At 45.0% G+C, this 21,419-nt stretch overlaps 1 protein-coding gene across 1 annotated transcript in view; it reads right to left on the minus strand.

The window, feature by feature from the left end:
* The window catches only part of L3MBTL4 (L3MBTL histone methyl-lysine binding protein 4), a 304,644-nt gene that overhangs the window by 244,205 nt on the left and 39,020 nt on the right, over nt 1–21,419 (minus strand). The window contains exon 3 of the mRNA XM_065889471.1: nt 18,011–18,102. Within this exon, the coding sequence (XP_065745543.1) occupies nt 18,011–18,102 (92 nt within the window). The remainder of the gene's footprint in view (nt 1–18,010; nt 18,103–21,419) is intronic.

The following is a 21,419-nucleotide window of genomic DNA, read 5'->3' on the forward strand; positions in this document are numbered from 1 at the left end:
ACTTGGCTCTCCCACCTCAGTGGAATAGCCCTGACGCCTGGCTGGAGCACCAAGAGCCTGTCCTCCACACAGCTCAGAATAAAAAGGAGAAAAAAAAAGAAAAAAAGAAAGAAGATAAAATAAAATAAAGTTATTAAAATAAAAAAATAATTATTAAGAAAAAATAATTTTTTAATTAAAAAAACCAGACAGACAGAACCCTAGGACAAACGGTAAAAGCAAAGCTATACAGACAAAATCACACACAAAAGCATACACATACACACTCACAAAAAGAGAAAAGGAGAAAAGAATATATATATCATTGCTCCCAAAGTCCACCTCCTCAATTTGGGATGATTTGTTGTCTATTCAGGTATTCCAGAGGTGCAGGGTACATCAAGTTGATGGTGGAGATTTAATCCACTGCTCCTGAGGCTGCTGGGAGAAATTTCCCTTTCTCTTCTTTGTTCGCACAGCTCCCGGGGTTCAGCTTTGGATTTGGATCCGCCTCTGTGCATAGGTTGCCTGAGGACATCTGTTCTTCGTTCAGACAGGACCGGGGTTAAAGGAGCAGCTGATTCGGGGGCTCTGCCTCAGTCAGGCCGGGGGGAGGGAGGGGCACTGCGTGCGGGGCGAGCCTGCAGTGGCAGAGGCCAGCATGACGTTGCACCAGCCTGAGGCGCCGTGCGTTCCCCCGGGGAAGTTGTCCCTGGATCCCGGGACCCTGGCAGTGGTGGCCTCCCGGGAGAGGAGGTGTGAATAGTGACCTGTGCTTGCATACAGGTTTCTTGGTGGCTGCAGCAGCAGCCTTAGCGTCTCATGCCCGTCTCTGGGGTCCGCGCTTTTAGCCGCAGGTTGCGCCCATCTCTGGAGCTCCTTTAAGCAGCGCTCTTAATCCCCTCTCCTCGCACACCAGGAAACAAAGAGGGAAGAAAAAGTCTCTTGTCTCTTCGGCAGCTCCAGACTTTTTCCCGGACTCCCTCCCGGCTAGCTGTGGTGCAGTAGCCCTCTTCAGGCTGTGTTCACACCGCCAACCCCAGTCCTCTACCTGGGATCCAGTGAAGCCGGAGCCTCAGCTCCCAGCCCCCACCCATCCCGGCGGGTGAGCAGACAAGCCTCTCAGGCTGGTGAGTGCTGGTCGGCACCGATCCTCTGTGCGGGAATCTCTCCACTTTGCCCTCCACACCCCTGTTGCTGCGCTCTCCTCTGGGGCTCTGAAGCTTCCCCCCTCCGCCATCCCCAGTCTCAGCCAGTGAAGGGGCTTCCTAGTGTGTGGAAACCTTTCCTCCTTCACAGCTCCCTCCCACTGGTGCAGGTCCCGTCCCTATCCTTTTGTCTCTGTTTTTTCTTTTTTCTTTTGCCCTACCCAGGTATGTGGGGTGTTTCTTGCCTTTTGGGAGGTCTGAGGTCTTCTGCCAGCGTTCAATAGGTGTTCTGTAGGAGTTGTTCCACATGTAGATGTATTTCTGATGTATTTGTGGGGAGGAAGGTGATCTCCACATCTTACTCTTCTGCCATCTTGAAGCTATTTCTCCTCCTAGTGTTATTTTAAAACTTTTGTTCTTCATATTTAAATCTACAATACAATTGGAATTGATTTTTTTTCTGTGAGGTGAGGTAGGGCTCTATTTTTTCATATGGAAAACAAATTATTCAAAAAAATTTTTTTGAGTATCATACTTTCATTGATCTGCAAAGTTTCCTCTATTATATCATGTTTCTACATGTCTTTGGGTATAATTCTGGCCTTTTAATCCTATTTGTTGGCATATTTGCCTACATCACATTGTCTTAATTGCTTAAAATGAGTCTTTTTATCTGGAGAGCAATCTTTATCATGCTGAGTTTTCTAATTCAGGAACTTGTTCCCTTTCTATTTAATCTAATCATTTTCATTGTCCAGGATGTTTTTAAAATTTTCACATAAGACTTTGTACTATTTATTCCTATGTACCTTTTATGCTTATTGCTATTGTAAAAGGAATTTATTTCATAAAAGACTTTCTCATTCATTCCCATTTATTATTTTCTTCAATATTGGTCTTGCTTCCCACAGCCTTGCTGAATGATTAATAGCTCTGAGCAGACAGTTTTGAGAAGATTCAACATTACTCGTTTATTTTTTCTTAATTGAGAATAAACTTATAAGTATACTAATGGAAGATGATGATTAAAATCTACTACTATTAGATCTAGAGCTGCTTTTTAATCACTACTAATGATTGCTTAATCTACGAATGCCTATTTTAGGGGTAATTTATTCTTTTGAGAAAAATCTTTTCATTCGGAAATAATGTCAAACTTAAAGGAAAGTTCCAAGAACAAAATAGTACAGGGAACATGTATAGCCTTTGCCTAGATTTATTGTTAACATTCCACCTCATTTGCTTTATCATTTCTGTTTGCCCCCTCTCTCAAGTGTCTGTGTGTATACAGATGCAGATGTAAACATATACATATATGTGTACATATGATTTTTTAATCATTTGAGGGCTCTTTACCCCTAAATACTAAATTTTTTCCCTAAGAGCAGTCTATTTTACCTAAAAATAGGGATGTTCTCTTACTTAACAACAGCTCATTTATCAACGTCTGTAAATTTGACATTACTTTTAACTAATCTTCCACTCATATTACAATTTTTCCAATTTATCCAACAATGCACTTCATAATATTTTCCCTCCAGAATAGGATTCAGTTTAAGGGCAGATATTAAATTTAATTGACATGTCTGTTTAGTCTCCCTTAACCTGGAACATTTTCCATTGCCTTTCTTTATCTTTTATAATACTGACATTTTAAAAGAACACAGTGTTTTCCCTCCTGTATTTTTTAAAATAGAAAGTTCCTCATTTTGGATTTGTCTGATGTTTCCCTGTGATTAGATTCAGGTTATGCATTGTTTTGCCAGCCTGCCATATGGGTGATGATGTGTTCTTCTAAGGACATCACATCTGGTCCGTTGGTGATGTTAATTTTGATCACACAATTACAACATTCTGCAATTCCTTCACTATAGTTACATACAAAACACATATACATACATAAACATTTACACATATGTATACACATATATGTGTATATACATATATATGATAAATCTTAAGTTCAAACAGATCCATCTAATCCAGTCCATCCTCAGAGGGCTCATTCTGTCTTTTTTGATCTATATTTGTATTTCTCCTCTAACAAGGTCAACACACTTACTCAGGTACTAAATCCTATAGTGTATGTACTGTGGTTTCAGAACTCTTTTACCCCCACTACTATAATAAACAAACCTACAAAAAGAGTTCAGGATTTGTTTGCAATTTTCCCTTCCTGCTCTGCCATCCAAGAATGGGGTATATAAACACTGTGTTCATAAACTACTTGGATTCATTCTTTTTTCTCCCTTCAGTCCAATCATGGGATTCACCTGAAATATGGCTGAGTTCATTTGTTTCTGTTTTCTTTCACTTCTTAATGATTTTCAATTTTAATATGCAGAATATTAACGTACTTCCAAAAGTTAAAGCTCTACAAAACGGTACCCAGAGAAGTATCTCTCCTTCCCATGTCCTACCCACCCCATTCTACCTCTTAAGGTAACCAACCTCACTCTTTTCTGGTTTGTCCTTCCCGGGTTTCTTCTTGCAAAAATAAGCAATTATGTTTACATTTCTTATTTTTCCCTCCCTTCTTACACATAAGACAGCATATTATACAAGCTGTTTTACATTGGCGTTGTTCACTTCCTAGTGTCCCCTGGAAACCACCTTATGTCAACTCACAGCCACTGCCCACATTCTCTTTTAAGCTCCACTGTCCACTGTGTACACGTAACATAGTTTATTCAACCTTCTTCCACACTTGGGTACACGCTTTTTTTTTATAAGGACATGAAATTGTTTTAAAATCTTTATGAATTGGCTTGTAAAATGTCGTTAGAAACTTTCTTACATTCACAGCTCAAAACCCAAAAATTTGACGAAAACCAAAAATGAAATGGCAAGAATGAATGATTTCTCAGGAATACTTTATTTCTACAAAAGTAAATGTCATGTGTGTGTTTAACTCTCCCAGCCTTCTTCTCACTTCTGCTCTGTTTTCCAGCAGATTGTATTTAACAAGTTTTGTGTGACTACCTCCTGTTCACTGCTTTGAAATGTCTCAGTTAACTTCCAAAAGCACCACAGCCATATACATAGATACATACACATGAACACAACATGGGTAAGAAAAGCAAAGGGGAAGGAGAGACTGGGGGAAAGTATAATAATAAGGCTGACAGGAAATTTAAGAGGCTGCAGAAAATGAGAGCACACTTTTCATGTTTTAACAAAACTGAAAGATGTAAAATTGGGGATGGGGAGTAACTAGTATTAGATCACATATGAATGATAAATGCAAGACATTGGCAATGAATCACAGCCAAGAGGTTGGGATGAGCAATGTCAGTCTTGTCGGCATTTCAAAATGGCTTCTCAGTTGAACATTTGGGAGCTTTTATGTAATGTTGTAAGGAACCTGTATGGCTCAAGCAGCCACAGCAGTCTTTGGAGGGTTTCAAACAAAAACCAAGACAGTCATTTTAACAATCCGAAAGGCAACATCTACTGAGAAATATCATTGCCTGTCTTCCATCTCTTTTCTGTGTGATGGTTTATTCATGGCAGATAAAGATGTTTTTCCTTTCTAAAAATCTTGTATTTTATGAACATAATTGAGAGCTGTGCTTATAAAATTATATTTTATGATGAAGAAAAGGGAACTGGAAGCACACACTTAAAGCAAACAATAAGCCCATTAAATTCAGTCATAAAAAATCACAAGGTTTGTGGACCTGAAAACCACTTTTACAGCTAAATAAACTGAAGCCCAGAGAGGTTAAGAGACTTTCTCAAGGTCACACCAGTTTAGTGGTAGAGCATAAGTAAGGACATAAGTCTTCTGAAAGCCTGCCAACTGTTTGTTCCACTAAGGGGACAGAGTGGCAACAAAACGCAAAACAAAACCTGGCTTCAGGCCACAGAAGGCTTCAAGGACACTTCCAGGGAAGCGCCATGTGCTCCTGGGTACGGAAGTGAAGTTGTTTTGTTTTGTCATTTTCTGTTCTCCAAACAGTTGCAAAATAATGCTTTCTAGTATAAAATTGATGAATTTTGTCACTAATGTTGGAGAAGAAGGATTATTCAAAGTTCCATACCTCATATCAAAAGTAGATACAAATGATATACTATTATTTAAAAATAAAATGAGTCAGAGCACTAGAAAAAAACAAAGAAAAACAAAACACCATGCCTGGAGAAAAGTAGAGGGGCTATTGGCAAAATTCCTTTATGAAATACAATCGTGTTCACGGGTGTGTGCCAGCAGGTCTTTGCTCCATGGGTAGACAAAGTCAGAAGTGCACAGTGGGAAGAACTCTTGGGCAGTTGGTAGATATACCTGTTCATCACTGAGAACCCCACTGCAAGAGCAGAGAGATGATCCTGTGATGACAATTTCTGAGCCACTACACAGACTGCAGAAGGTCGGTGGCCACCAGCACCAGCAGAGCACCAGTGAAATACGCGCCCCACAGAAGAGCGCCTACGCCATCTGAATGTCGACAAGCATCCTACATTATTCACAGGCAGGAGCTGGCAGCCAACAATACTCCCCTGATCACAATTCAATACTGAAAGAAATGGGAGGAACTGGGCATGGGATGGAATCGCAGCTAGCGAGGCACAGGTTTTTAGTGAGCTTGCAAAGGGCCGGGCCAGGGCCACAGGGCAGTGGTTTCTCAGTCCCCACATGATGGCTGTCAGACGGAAAGAGGTTCCTAGGAATTTTACACCAAAGACCACTGCCATGAGTTCAGCATCCTCGTTAAATGGTTTATCTCAGCAACATCTTCAAAATCTTAAATCATCTCAATGTGTACCTTCAGGGCTGAAATGTCACAATTTTAAACGTGAAAGGTGAGCCATCAGGAAGTCTTATGTAGGCAAACTGCGATATAAACAGCTTGACCACAGAGAATTTAGCTTTTTGTCAGCACTTGACAATTTTCTTTCCTCAATGGGGGAAAAATCAATTAGGTTATAGGTAGAGTAAAAAAAAAAAAAAAAATTCAAATACTGCAGAAGGGAACGTGAGAAAAACATTTTCCAGAGACAAACACAATCAAAGAGGAAGTTACAAAATGCATTTGCAGCTCTCTCTGAAGCAGAGAGACTCAACCTGCCAGGTTTTGAGCATAGTATGTGTCAACATAGCATTTGATAAAACAAAATGAGTCTGGGTTCATGTTCAATCTGAATATCCAGGACAATCCACATGTATGTGAAGAACCACTAACACTTGGCTGTCACAGCCAAAAACCTAGGAATGGTTCGATGCAACGTTCTCCCTAAACAGAAATGAAGAGGAAAGAATGACAAGGATGGTTACAGAGCTGAGCTACCCTTCATCGAGCCGTATACAGGGGCCTTCTATGCTACAAGCCCTTGTACAGCCCAGAACTGGGCCACACCCTGTTCTAAGCACCTTACAAACATTAACTCATTAAATCATCAAGAAAAACCCTATGAAGTACGCGTACATTCTCCAGATGATGAAACTGGGCCACAAGTCGTTATGTAATGTGCCTGAGATCACAGAGCGTGTCTGTTTTTAACAGGCAGTTAGTCTCTATGGGAGGTCATTCTGAAAGGTTATAGGCAACACTAAAGACATAATATTTAAGCTTTTATTTTATAGTGAAAACTTGGGATGAGCTTTTTTAGATATTAAAAACTGGAGGTCTGAGTATGTGCTACATGACCAATAGATGATCCCCAGATGCCAAAAGTTTGAAAACAGTGCCATGTTGAATGCCAGACCCTATGTGCGGGAATTTACTATAGGATCAATCAGGAGAGTAAGGACACGTGGCATCAGGACCCGTGACTATCCATTTGGGGAGGAAAATGGAATTATATTCCCACCACAATAGCACATATAAAAATAATTTTAGATGGAGAGAAATTAGACACAGTTCAACAGGATTCAGTACAGCTATCAAATAAAAGCAAGCCACAGAGCCGGATCTGCTGAGGAAGCATGATGGCCATGAGGTACTGATAAACATAAAGCAAGTAACAGGCGAGGAACACGCAACCATTTATATGGACACTATTCACATATCTACATAACTACATTATACAGATCTGGAGGGACAAACATCACATTATTTTAAGTGGTTCACCTAGAGCGGGGAACTGACAGAGAGAGAAAGCCTTTTATTTTTATACTCTTCTGTCTTGTTAGAATTTTTAATGGCATTCTAAGTTTTTTAAAAAGATCAACACACACACACAATCAAGTGATGAAGACACTAGGCAAATAGGCAGGACCCAGGTCACGAAAAGCTTTGTATGGTTTGTTAAGGACCTTTTAGTTTATCCTTAGCCAATGAAGTAGTAGCAAAAGCTTTTAGTCATTGGGAAGAAAAAAAAATTACTGCATTTTATTAAGATCCTGTTAGTGGCAATGTGGGGAATTAATTAGAAATGTAGTAAAATTAGAAGTAGAAAAGATGGGAAAGGAGGCTTTTAATATCTACTAATAATTAAGAATTTGCCATGTACCACATACAGCACCTAACTCAGCTCGTTTAAGCCTTAGCACCCCTGCACTGGGACTGTTACAATCCCCACGTCACCTACAAGGAAACAGAGGCTCAGAGAGGTTCACAAATTGCCCCATTGGCCCAGCTAGTCAGTAAAAACCTGGAATTGGAATACAAACCCTGGTCTATGCTTACTCACAAAGTGATATTGTATTTGGGAATGTTGCGACAGCCTGAACAATGGTGATGAGGCCCTCAACCAAACGCAGAGCAAGAGCTGGGAGTGCGGACAGGGGCCAGACTCCGTACGTATCTGGGAGGTAAAATGGGCACCACCTGCTGACTGGCTGGATGCACAGGATGAGGAAGGTGGGGAATTTCAACTGACACCCAGGTTTCAGGCTGGAAAGAAATCTCCATATTTTCCAAAATGTGATCATGTTTACTTTTATAAAGTTATCAGTATCTACTGAGACCTCCAAGGACTTGATGAACAGCTCATGAAAACTCTACTTCTGCACCTGCTTTTCAGTTCCAACTTTCTGATGCATTACTATAGCTTCTATGTTCTCCCGGGCATCTTGCAATGAATCTTTCATCCTAGAAGTGTCTCCACCAAGAAATATTGCACACGATGAAAGGTTATGAAATGCCTTCCTTGCTTTTTCCTCAAGAAACTATGATTTTCACCTAAACTAAGAGTGGAAATTACCAAGAATATTAGAACCCCTTCTGACTCCCTCTTGTTTTAATCACGGAGAAAATGGAGAACTTGAAAAATACACACACAGCACACACTCACATACATATACACACACACTGTTGTTTTGTACTCTTGTTTAATGTGGCTGTTCTTAATGGTGGAGAAGTGGGGTCCATGATGTATTCAAGGGTTCTGGAAACCTTCTGAATTTTATATAAAATTTTGTGCACAAATCGATATAAGCACTTCTCTAAGGAGATTATCAATAGCTTACATTAGATGTTCAAAGGGGTCCAAACCCCCCCTTCACCCCCCAAAAAAAGACCAAGAGCTGCATGGCTGTCCTTTATAGGAACCTGCCATTAATCAAGCCACGGGGGCTTCCCTGGTGGTGCAGTGGTTGAGAGTCCGCCTGCTGATGCAGGGGACACGGGTTCATGCCCCAGTCCGGGAAGATCCCACGTGCCGCAGAGCGGCTGGGCCCGTGAGCCATGGCCGCTGAGCCTGCGCGTCCGCAGCCTGTGCTCCGCAACGGGAGAGGCCACAACAGTGAGAGGTCCGCGTACCGCAAAAAAAAATCAAGCCACGGACTAAATAACCGATTTAGGAAACTTCAATAAGCAGAACACAGAAGCTCATCATGGAAATACAGGTGAGGCAGCAAGACCTGCTTCAGATTCTGCTTCTTCAAAGTGATGCCTATTTTTGCCACCTATTTGTTAGGCTAATGGAGAAAAATCATCCCCTACCTAATTAAACATAACTGGCTGCGAAGCTTCAGTTAAGACGGCAGTGAAGGATGGCTGATTGCGTAGTTTTAAACTCTCATTTTAGAGACTACGTCCTCGTTATTTTGAACATTTTTCGTTTTTTGAACATTTTTCATAATTCTGAATCCCAAACTGCTATCAAGATTATACCAGGAGGATCCTACAAACAGAGAACACAGAATGCATGGCACAACAAAAGTGCACTTTAATAAGTTAGTCAATGGAATTCCTACTGTTTCTTTGTGAATCTATCCTACTGTAATCTCAGATGCAGAAATTCTCATTTCCCTGGAACCCACTGACCTATTGATAATAAGAAGTTTGGCGTGTGTGTGTGCGCGTGCGTGTGTGTGTACGTGTGTGTGTGTGTGTGTCTCCAGCGACCCTAACCTAACCACTGACTGAATTATAGTCCAAGAAACAGAAAGAAAGCACAGATCAGAGTGGGTGAAATACTGCTGAACTTAAGCAGCTTCAGTCTAACAAAGATCTTTGTGAACAAAGAAGAAGAACCCACAGAGTATAAAATAAAGAACTGCTCAGAGAGAACTTTTAAAAATAACTCTTGAAGTTATCTGATAATTCATTGGCCGTCACTGAGTGGATTTCACAAATCCTCTGAGCCTAGGGTCTAAAACAATAAACCCATGTGTTTTTTTCCTGAATAACTAAACTCTCCCAGAGAAAAGAGACGAGGATACTTCTAATATAAATTTCCTTTAACTACAGGAAAAGAGCCGTGAAACGGTCCACCCTTGACTCTAAACACCACTACTTTCTTCTTTTAATTTCCCTTCCTCTGAACATGACATTGGGCTCCCAGCTGGAAATGCAGATAAGCTGCCCTGACGGGGGCTTCAGGCCCCTCCCAAGAACAAAAAGCGCCTGATCTGTCTGGCTCCCCGCTTCAGATCTGCTGAACTGCTTCACAGCCCGGGACCTTTGCGTCCCACCGTTTCAGAGGAGTGGATTCCAAGAGAAGAAAAAGGCTCTGACACCCGAGATCAGGACGCAGCTTCAGTTTTGCTCCATAACTGAGAGCTTTGGAGAATATGAGAAACGAACGTGAAAGGGAATTCGCTCTGTTCTTCAGAGTCCCAGCAAGCAATTGGCTTAAATGACTGCATGGTGTAAGGCCACATTCTGGTCTGCAAACACACTTCTTTCCCTGCCCTTGATACATGCCTTGTGTTTTAAACCCCAACCAAACATCTGAGTATAACTGTTTTCAAAACATGTTTGGTTTTTCTGGGGGAGAACTGTTAAACACCAACGAAGTTATCTTAAAACTGGGGGACAACACAATACATATAGAAGACAAAAACAAACAGGCAGATAGACAAGCACACTTGAGGCAAATTTTTAAAAAAGCATATGAACTGAGGCTGTCATGTGATCCTCAGCATACCCAAGTTCACAATATAATGAGGAATTTCATTACAGCTTATAAAGCCGTGCATGGTCATCACCTGGCTCGTGACTAATGTTTAAAGTGTTAGTAGCTAAGACGGATCCACATTAAAACTCTGAAGGGGAGCTCAGTGATTATCAAGTACTTTGGAAACATGCTCAAAGCACAGAAAACCTGACATCTGACTGAACTGTTTTGGTTGGAAAGGGTCTAGCGTTTCTCAAATAGTTCCACACGGGGTTACACCAAATGTGAATGTTCACGGCAGCAGCTTTCTGCACTGCGGAACTACACATAAATGCAGGCTTTATTGAAAACAAAACACACACACACACATTTTTCAGATTCTATTTAACGTACTGGCATATTTAGAAAAATTAGAGGTTTAAATATACTTCAGGTCTGGGTGAAAAAGTTAAATTTAGGGAGAGGGTGAGTTAAACTCACTGCTCCCGCGAGGACTTTAAGTAAGGAAGGACAGACAGCGGGAATGAGTCCGCACACGGTGCCTTGTATTCGGGACCGTCAGGAGATAAGTTAGGAAGGAGTCTTTTCTCACTGGCTACCCTCCGCCCATCATCCTACAGCTGGCTGGAGTTTCCTTATCAGGACACAAAGAATTTCTTTCTGAAATCATCTAACAGATGGTCACGGACAGCCGGAGGGGTGGGGGGCAGAGTAGAGCCCGGAGCGTGGAGCATCAGGGGTGCAGGTGGCACTGAGGGAGCCACAGGAGGACAGGCAGGCACCCTGAGTCTGGAAGTCTGGACAGTAACTCTGCCTCGCTAAGGAGACGAAGGAGGTCACCTGGGGGAAATACCTCTGCTCTTCCTCATGAAGGAAGTCAGTATGTCTTCAAGTGTGAGGGTAACAGGGAGAGGCTGGAAGGCCAGTACCTGCCAACGTTAGGATTTTAGATGAAGCTCCAATGGTGGGTGGGCTGTAGCCTGGCCACACACCCCAAGGTGTGCGGGTTGGGCCATGGAGATGATGACACCTCGGCTGGCAGGCCAGGTGCCAACAGAGGGCAGCCAAGGGTGTCTCCATGTCCATCCAGGCAAGTCCTGCCGGGAGTATGCCCGGAGAGCAGGCCCGGGGAGAAGAGCCTAGAGAGCAGGGCCCGGGGAGCAGGGTCCGGGGAGCAGGGCCCGGGGACCAGGGCTGGGGAGCAGGGCCCAGGGAGCAGGGCCTGGGGAGCAGGGCCGGGGAGCAGGGCCCGGAGAGCAGGGCCTGGGGAGCAGGGCCTGGGGAGCAGGGCCAGGGAGCAGGGCCGTGGAGCAGGGCCTGGGGAGAAGGACCCGGGGAGCAGGGCCCGGGGAGCAGGGCCTGGGGAGCAGGGCCGGGGAGCAGGGCCAGGGAGCAGGCCGGGCTGGCATTCCAGACAAGGGATGGTTCCGAGAAGCACAGGACTGGGACCCAAGAGAAGAGTGGTTTGAAGAGTTGCTGGCATTTAGTAAAGTGAACTACACGTCAGACACGGTATCATGCTGAACTTGTTATGTACATCATATGTGATTCTTCAGTAGTCCCGGAGAGGGGGTGATGCTGGCTGCCTTTTTCAGCTAAATCAACTAAGAGTCAGAAGAATGCACTACAGGCCCCTTCTCTATACAGTGAGGGGGGAAGAGGCTGGAAGGACTTGAAGAGGCAGCCTATGAAAAGCCCCGAGTAAATAAAAGGCGCTCAAAAGTGTTCCTGTCCCAGAGAACCAACACGCAGAGAGGAATTAAGAAGGAAACCCAGTCAGTCTTCCAGGAGATTACAATTCCACTAAGGAGCAAAATACACCTACCTGTCATCCCAGAGAATGACAACTGACGTGGTCAAACACACCCAGTACACAAACGATAAACAGAACCGCACTTCACAAAGATGATTCTGGCAACCACCTGCAAGAAAGGTTCACGGCGGGGCCAGCCTGGATTGAGAGCATTTAAGAAACTTTAGCTACAATGTGTGTGGGGAAAAAAAGCAGGGCTTATTCCTAAATTAAGGCAGGAGTGGTAGGTGCACAGAGAAGGTACTGAAGAATTAGGAGGTGAAGGTGAGCTGACTAGACCACCGAACACACACAGGGCACAGAGAGGAAGGACCCCTGTCAACCTCTCCCAGGACAAGGGGCTGGGGACGCAAGCTGCGCTGCATGCAGGAGAGCTGTGTGCCATCACAGGGGCAGGGGGTGCAGGCAGAGAGACGGAGGGGAAGAGCCCCAAGACCAGGAGCCCGGTGCGTCTGGAGGAACGGGGTTCAGGAGATGATGAGATGCCCGGGAAGCCACAGAGAATGGCCTCAGACTACGTCACAGGAGAAGGAAGGGCCTGCGAGGAGGGGGCCGGACTGAGCACCGTGAGGGGCTGAGCATGGACAGGGTGCTGGGGTGGGTGGCGGATATGAACTCCTGGGGGTCACTTCTGAGGGGGAGCATCAGGCAGCGATGGCAGGAAAGGTCAGGATGCAGAGGCTGGAGGAGGAAAAGGTTAGAAGAACCAAGGAAAGAGAAAACGCGGCCTGAAATTTTAAGAAGTTACACCAGACTCGGGAGATAAAATGGAGAGGAAAATGCAGAGCCCGGGGCAGTGTTCATCTTCAAGCTGGAATCGACAGCGTGTTTGTAACCTGGGGGGTGAGGACCCGTGTGAGGGTGAGGACCGATGCAGCGGATCCGTGATCTCCCGGGAAGCAGGACTGGGAGGGCTCTGCGCACAGGTAAAGGGATGCCAGATGGAGGAGGGAACTTCGTCCAGGGCAACAAGGGAAGGAGGAAGGGCGGTGCAGGGAGTGAAGGCTGGTGACAGGAAGCGAAGAGGGTCTCATCATATCCATCCCAGGGGTGACCGCCTCCTGACGGGAGTGAGGGAAGATGCCTCAGAGAGCCGCCCTCCTAGGAGACAGGGGGCGACTGACCGAGGCCCTGGAGGGCGGCCAGGCCCGGCCACAGCGCGCAAGGCTCTTGGGAAGCAGAGACCATGGGGGAGCGGGTGTGCATTTCGGCTGGAGCCACTGAGGACGCTGCAACGCTTGTTTCACCCCAGGTGGGGAGAGCGGAATCACGGGAGGATAAGGCGAGGGAACAGACGCATAAGAAGTCACTCGGGCCAGGGGCCGGGACAGAGAAGCACCAGCAATGGAAAGGAGGTGGTGGCACCTGTGGTCGGCAGGACAGTGGCCCCCGAAGATGTGCAGGTCCTAATCCTGGAACCTGCGATGCTGGTATCTCACACGGCAAAAGGGGTTTTGTGGACGTGATTAAGTGAAGAATCTGAAGATGAGGAGAAGGTCCTGCAATGTCCAGCTGGCCCAATGCCATCACAAGGGTCCTTATAAGAGGGAGGTAGAAGGACCAGGGAAGGAGACGCGAGGATGGAAATAAGCTGCAGTGACGTGCGCCCACAAGCCAACGGATGCAGGTGGCCCCCCAGAAGCTAGAATAGGCAAGGAAATAGATCCTCCCCACAGCCTGCAGAACGAATGCAGCCCTGCTGGCCCCAGTTTAGGCTTGGGACATTCTGAATTTTAAGGTAATAAATTTGTGTTGTTTCAAGCCACTGTGGTAATTTGTTACAGCAGCAAAAGGAAATTAATACAACACCTAGCCACATGGAATTCAAATTAGAACTATATTACTAAACTATAAAAGATATATGAAGACATCCCAGAGACTTTTAACTTTCTCATGATCACTTTCATTTTGTTCTGAAATACCAAACTATTTTTAAAATGTGCAAGTCTCCCTGCTTTTCAGGGGCCTAATCTACCAGGCAATCCCAGGGCGGCTGTGCTCCCTCAGTTGGAGCCCGACAGTGATCTGACCCCAGGTGGAGATCTGGGTCCCGTCTTCATGCTACTCCTGTCCCGTCCCCCGCCCTTCAGATGTGCAGATGGAGGTGCCTGGCAGGTCCGAGCAGACAGGGCAGGGTGGGCGGGACGGGGCAGCTTCATGAAAGAGGGGCGTCTGAGGGGGGCACGGACCCATGAGGTTCAAAGAACAAGAGAGACACAAAAGGCCTGCATACTCGGATAAAGATGGAATAGTCAAGCGGAGCCAGCGTGGGGACCAGCCCCACAGGCCCAGAGAAGCCCCGTGTGGACGGGCCAGACCCCGCGGCCTCGACTCCAGGCCGGCAGGTGTGGACCTGTGACGATCGACAGGAAGGAAGAAGGCTTTAGGGAGACACGTCTGATGAGGAGATGACTGTCAGGGAGAGAGGACAGAGAAAAGTTCTTAAAACCAACCTCAAAACAATCCTTTAAAGTTTAAATCAAATCGAGATTAGCACATTCCACCAGTAATGAAGAGAAAATGTTTTAAAATTTTCTACGTCAACAGAAGGTGTTTACATCCTTGTACTCATTACTCCAGATGGTAAAATAAATTATAAAAAGTGAAAAACTTTGTCTTGTACAAAAAGATATTTAAAATAGACCTACAAGATGCAAAAAAACCCACGTGCAAATGAAATAAGTGTACTCTTCTTTAAAAATACCCACACATTTTCTTGGTAGAATCCGTATCTGACCTGCATGACAGAATTGACAGTGTGTGTTTCTGTGTGTGTCATTGGTATGTTTTCTAAAACTTGAATATTAGAATGGAAACTATATATTAAAAGTAAAGCAATGTTCTTTTGAGTAGTTTTCCATTCAGGATATGCAAAGTATTCTAAGTTTTATTTTCAACATTTCACTATTAAAAGCTGAAGAGTTCCATCTCAGCTGGCTGACCTGAACACCGTGGTTATAATATTTACACAATGAAAATGAACATTAATAGTCAAGAGCACAATACCAACACAAAACTGAGTTCAGTCTGATCCTCCTGCTTGGAAGGAGGAGGCGTGTACCACCTGCCTTTTTTATTCTATTGAAACCTATTTTCGATCATAAACCATGCTTACTTCATCTTACATATATATATATATATATACACACACACACACACATATGTATTGTGTATATATAGTACATACAGAACATATATATATATATATATATATATATGTACAAATGCTCAATTAGGGCAACATCTTCCATCCTCAGGACAAACCAGATGTAATAGGTGATGACTTGCCCTTCACACGCAGGTAGTACGAAGCCCCATCTCAGCACAAAACACCTAGTAAGCTCATTACTTGCATATTCCAAGGACAATCAACAATTCTCCCTCGTGCTGTTACCATGTTTTCTGGACATATCTTACACCCCAAATAGATGGCAAAACTTTAAGAGTCCGTGTCACAAGCACACTAGTGTTTCTGTCCAGGTCTTACGTGGTGCTTTGCACACATGGAGCCTGAGTTTCACTGTCAAGCCACACGTGAGTGGCTTGACTGTGAAACTCCGAGTGAAGGGAAAGGCGGCCACCACATCAGACGCGGCTGCTGCCTGCTGTGCTAATGCCTCACTGTCACCTTCAGAGCTGACAGAGGCTAGAGTTCAGAAGCTTGAGGAAGTCATAGTTTTAGCCAAGGAACCATGCAGATGGTGTGCCCTGCCCCCTGCTCCCCTCCCCTGACCTTCTGGGTCTCAGAAGGTCAAGGGGGAGGCTATATGGCCCACAGCCCATCACTACACGGTCCCCAACGCAGCCTCAGGATCTACTTCAGGACAGAAATCCCACACTTGCCCTGGAGGTGCCTCAGTCAGCACTAGGACCCAAGGGGAATCTGGGGAGAAACTCCATTCTGCGTGAGTTGATGGACCTTAAAGGATTTGAAAGAAGAAAGTCTGAGAAATAAAGTGAACACACACTGGCTGAGATGAGGGGAGAAGTTGGGAGCTGGACGGGGATCTAGCACTTTGCTGCCATCGGCCAGAACTCGCCCTGCCCTGGGAACCACACACACTTCACCCCCAACATCCAAACATCAGACACAGTCCCAGAGGGTCCTGGTGGAGGTAAGAGAGGATCCCTGTCCTGGGGTCCTGGTCCGAGGACACACGCAGGTCTGATTCCTAGGACACTGTGCCCTTCTTGGTCAATCTCCGCCTTCATGGCTTCTGGCTGCCTTGAGATCCTGGACGGTCATCTCACCAAGCACAGCCATCGGGTCACAGCCTGGCCTGTGCCCTTGCATCCTGGACCCCAGCTAGGCTACATGTGCCCTTGGAGGTCACAGAAATGCACAGGCCTTCGCTGGCTCCTGGCCTGAGCCCTCTACCCTCTGACCTGGAGTAACCACTGCAGGAAGGGCATGAGACGGCACAGGGAGAGCTGGAAAGGGCGACTACAAGTTACACTGGGTCACCCCGGTCAAAGCCAACCCTCTGTAAAGAGCATCTACACTCAGAACTAAGGAGAGGTTTCCGGAAGCCACTCAACACAGCTGGTGACAAGAGCACACTGAGAACAGGCACTGTGCATCCTGTCACCTCGGGAACTTAAACGCTTAGTGGAACGAACGCCCTAAGTCTTGTCACATGACGGCAGTGGGGGCAGCAGGACCCGAGTCCTCAGCAGAACCTGCACAGACCTTAAGCCTTCTCCCCCAGGGGACCTCTACCTGCGCACAGGAGCCCCGAGGAGGCTTCCAACCCATGGCCTCCCCAGCCACACCCTGAGGTTCTAGTTCAGCAGGTCTCAGGAACATGCACGTCCGTGTTTTCCAAAGCTCCCTGGAAGCACCTGGTATGAGGACTGGGTGGAGAACCCACAAGTCGATATTCAGTATGTCTTAAATTGTGAGGTGCCAACACTTGGCTCTGCTTTCATTCCGTGCCGGCTACACCTCTTCTCCCCAGTTCTACTGCCATGTCCTAGATTAAAACTGCTAGCCTTCTCACATAATAAAACGTACTACAAGTAACTCAACGGATGTCATGAAAAGTGAAGCAAATAAAAAGTTTTAGCTTCTCTCTGCTGGTTAAAATGCAATATAATGATGCAAATCTGATGCGATTTTTTAAAATTCAGATCGCCCCTGAAATAATGAAAACACAGCCCGAGAAGAAGAGAAAGGGCATTGGAAGGTTTGGTACCTTGGGTACCAAGATGAACCCCAGAGCTGCAAGCCCCTAGTGCCAGGAGTCATTGGGTGGAGCAAGTCTACCAGGGCTGCTCCGGGCGTCCCTACAGTCAGGGACAACCTGCTTTAGGGGGTTCACTGTCCCCTCCAACATGCTGCCTGACCCACCACTTCATGCAGCACATCAAAACAGATGCCTGGCACTGATCCTTGGGTGGACAGATGCAGGTAACATCGGCGAAGAAGAAGAAGGACTCACGCTTGGTGTCTATCATGTGCCTGTTATATCCGACGTCCTTCACACGTACAGCGACCCAAGGAGGCAGGTGTGGTGATTCCCCTGCTTTACAAACGAGGACCCCGAGGCACAGAGAGACTGGATGGCCTGCCCGAGGTGGCATTGCTAGGTTTCAACCCAGGCGGGCCGGCCCCAGAGCACACACGGAATCACAAAGGCTTGGATTAGTTTTGTTATGTCAATCTCCAGCAAAGTCTACAAGTCAGATAAGTTGGTATGCTATCTAGGCAAACGATTTCATTTCAGTGGATTCTCTTAAGTGTGGATTCCCTGCAAAACTGTAAGACCTTCAGGGATTTGTTCACCTTGGAAAACAGCTCAACGGGCGCTGCCACGGCCTCCTGTTCCTTCAAGTACTGCTCCCAAGACCAGGCCTCATGCGTGGCCACCGCAGGGGCTGGAAGAGAAAACACAAGGGCTGTTCTTGACACAATTAGTGACTGAAAAATTATGCAATTGAAGATAAATGCAAGAAGCAGGCTAATTACTTAAACCGATGATCAGAAGACCAAGCAACTAACAGCAAGGAGCCTTATTGCTGGCGTTCTGTGAGCATCTGGTACAATCACGTCACCTCACATCCCCAGCTTTTCCTGGGTTAGAACAGGCACAGGTTCTCTAGAAGGTGATTTGGTTACTTTTAAGGTGAAGGACCTGAACTTTTTTTTTGTAATCTCCTTTCACTTTCCTGCCTCCTCTTTGTGGGAATGCCAATTGGTACAACCTGTCGAAAGGCAACGTGCAAACTGTCAAAACCCTTAAAAATTATTTGCATACTTTGAACCAGCCATTCTCCTAGGAATTTGTCTTAATGCAATTACAGTGATGTGCCCAAGAGTTTATCCTAGAACCCTTCATAATAGTGAAATAGTGGAAACAAACTGAAGAGAGGGCTGATTAAATGCACTGTACAGATGTGTCGTTTTAATAACAGCTCATAAAATTACATTGCAGAAGACTGCTGAATGGCAGAGAAAGGCTATGTTAATGCTACACTAAGTGAGGAAAAAAAGTTTAGGAAACAAAATGATCCTTTTTGGTAAAATATATAATGGAAACAAAAAACACTAAAATCATGTAAATCAAAATCGTAAATGAAGTCATGTTTAGGTGCCGGGATTATAAATAATTTCTTCCCATTTTTCTTTGTACTTTAGTTTTCTGCTTTTCTAGATGAATAACTATCCTTTGTAATTCAATAAAAATATCATTTTAAATAATAAAAATCTGGCACAAAGATTAATAATTGTTTTAAGTTTATATTCTATGTTCCAATAACTCCTTCTCTAGGGTTAATATGCTAAGGAAGTGGTCCTGATAAAAGCTGATGGTGAAAATGGACATCACACAATTATTACAGCAAAAATGCAAAGTAATATTAACATGGGAGAAAAGTTAAATAAATGATATTTATATATACATATACACATATATACATATATGATTATGAAGTCAAAACTATACTTTTTATAAAATATCTTGGGAATTTTCTGGGATATCTTGAGAATTTATTATCAAAGTAAGGACACAAAACAGTATATATTTTATGATCTTAATTTTTAAAATACAAATTATTATATACATTAAAACATTTGTTTTTCACATACTTATAAAGCCCCTTCTTCATGCAAGGCAATAGGCATATATGTGTGTCTACATATACAAACACACACGCACAGAAAAGAAATTGGAAAGAAACAGAAAAATATTAATGGTGATTATACGCGGGTGGTGGGATTAATGTAAGTATTCTTTCCTTGTTACTTTCTGCAGTTTTAAAATTCTCGACAAGCATTATTATAACCAACCACACACACACGCACAGTTGCACACACACACTCATACACACACGCTCCTGGAGAATTCTGGTCAAAAGGGCTCTGTGAACATTGCTATTAACATTTATCTTGTTGTGAAGTGTTCCCGAGGAAGGTCCAGATGGTGAAAGGTCAGAACTACAAGCATGTTGGCGGTGACAGGTAGTTAGGCACACCTCCAAGTCAAACATTCGGAACCTCTCAAGACGGTGAAGCAACCTGATGGAATAACAAACACGAAACTCCACCAGCTGTGCAGGAAGACGTAATATGGGCTTTTAATCACTTAAAAAATATGTTCTGAGCTCCTCTTCACATGCCAAGAAGCATGCTGCCTGCTGGAATAGGAATATGACCCAGTCCCTGGTCTAGTAAATGAAAAAGAAATAATGTGTATTATTTTTCCCTTTAATATTCATATATACAATTGACCAAAAAAAGTAATTTAAGCTCAGGTTATAAGGAAAAAATCATATCAAATTACAGTTTAAAACAGACCCACAGAGCATGCACATTAATAACTACTGTTTATCAATCACAAGACGCTGACCTGTTCTTGCTAAGACATACACTTATTAAAGTAAAAGAATTTTAAAAAGCACTTTAACCATCAAATAAGGCTGAGAGAACTGTTATCAATGGATTTCCTTGCTTTGGAAACAGTGCGACATCTCTGTGTGATTCCCACCAAGGAGCTCGCAGTCTGTTAGCCATCACAGCACTAGAAGATTTGCTGCCATTTCTACACGACATGCGATATTTTATTTTGCTAAACACAGAAAGCAATTTGATAAACCCTGAACATTCTCTGGTAAGATTATTCAACATCCCTATTTTCACATAAGCATTTTACAACATCACAATTATAAGCGTTAACCAAAAACATTACAGCAGCGTTGGCTCCAAAGCAAATATAAATGTCTCGTTTTCTACAACAGCTGTGTTCCTGAAAAACTTGTGTGTGAGGGGTGACATCACCATGTCGTCCCCAACATAGAAGAAGGTCATTCCTCACAAGAACCACAAACAACTATTCAAGACCAAGACACACTGAGAGAACCCAGACCCGGGGGTGAGGCTGAAGCCTCCCCTGCACCCCAGAGACCCAGACAGATGCCCAGAAGGACACAGTGGGAGTGGAGAGTAGGGGCTGCAGGTGACGCTGACCACACTGCCCCTCCCCCAGGCCTCCCCAAGCCTCAGGCTCATCCAGTGGGAAATGAGGACCCCGGGAACAACCGGCCCTCACCCCCAGAATCCTGGGTCACTATGTGGGAGCCCCTATTCTGACGTCGCCCCACAGGGACTGCAGTGGAATCTGGAGGGCACAACGCTGGGGACTGACTGTGATGGAGAGGGGGGAGGGGCTCATGACATCTGCACAGGGATCTCGGGATGGAATTCACACCTGCATCACCCAGGTGGGGACCTCAACCTGCAGCTCTGCTCACCTGCAGAACCAAGTCAGGGCGCAGTCTGACGAGGGAGCTCGATGGGGTGCATACCTGCCTGCATCAGACCCTCAGGGAGGAGTTCTGTTGGCCCTGAGCCTGCTCTGCCCAAGCCCACGCCAGGTGTTGCGTCCCAGCCCACCCACATAGAGAGAGCCTTCCAGAACCATCGACCAGAAGCGCTGGGACAGTCCTGGAAGATGTGTGCCTGCCGGCACTTGAGCAAAGCCTGTGGCCCTGTTCAGCCAGGGAACTGGGGTATGGGTCAGCTTAAGGTAAGATGACAAACAAAGAGCTTTACTGGCTTTCAAGCTGCTTCACCCACTGCACGTGGGCAGGGGACCTACCTCACAGCCCTGCTCACCACCGAGTACAGCCTGTCCCCTGGGAATCCACCCAGACCACAGGGGACACTGTGAAGCCCACTCCACAGCCCTCCGCATGTG

Source organism: Phocoena phocoena, chromosome 13 (assembly GCF_963924675.1).
Source record: "Phocoena phocoena chromosome 13, mPhoPho1.1, whole genome shotgun sequence".
In the NCBI taxonomy this organism is placed as follows: domain Eukaryota; kingdom Metazoa; phylum Chordata; class Mammalia; order Artiodactyla; family Phocoenidae; genus Phocoena; species Phocoena phocoena.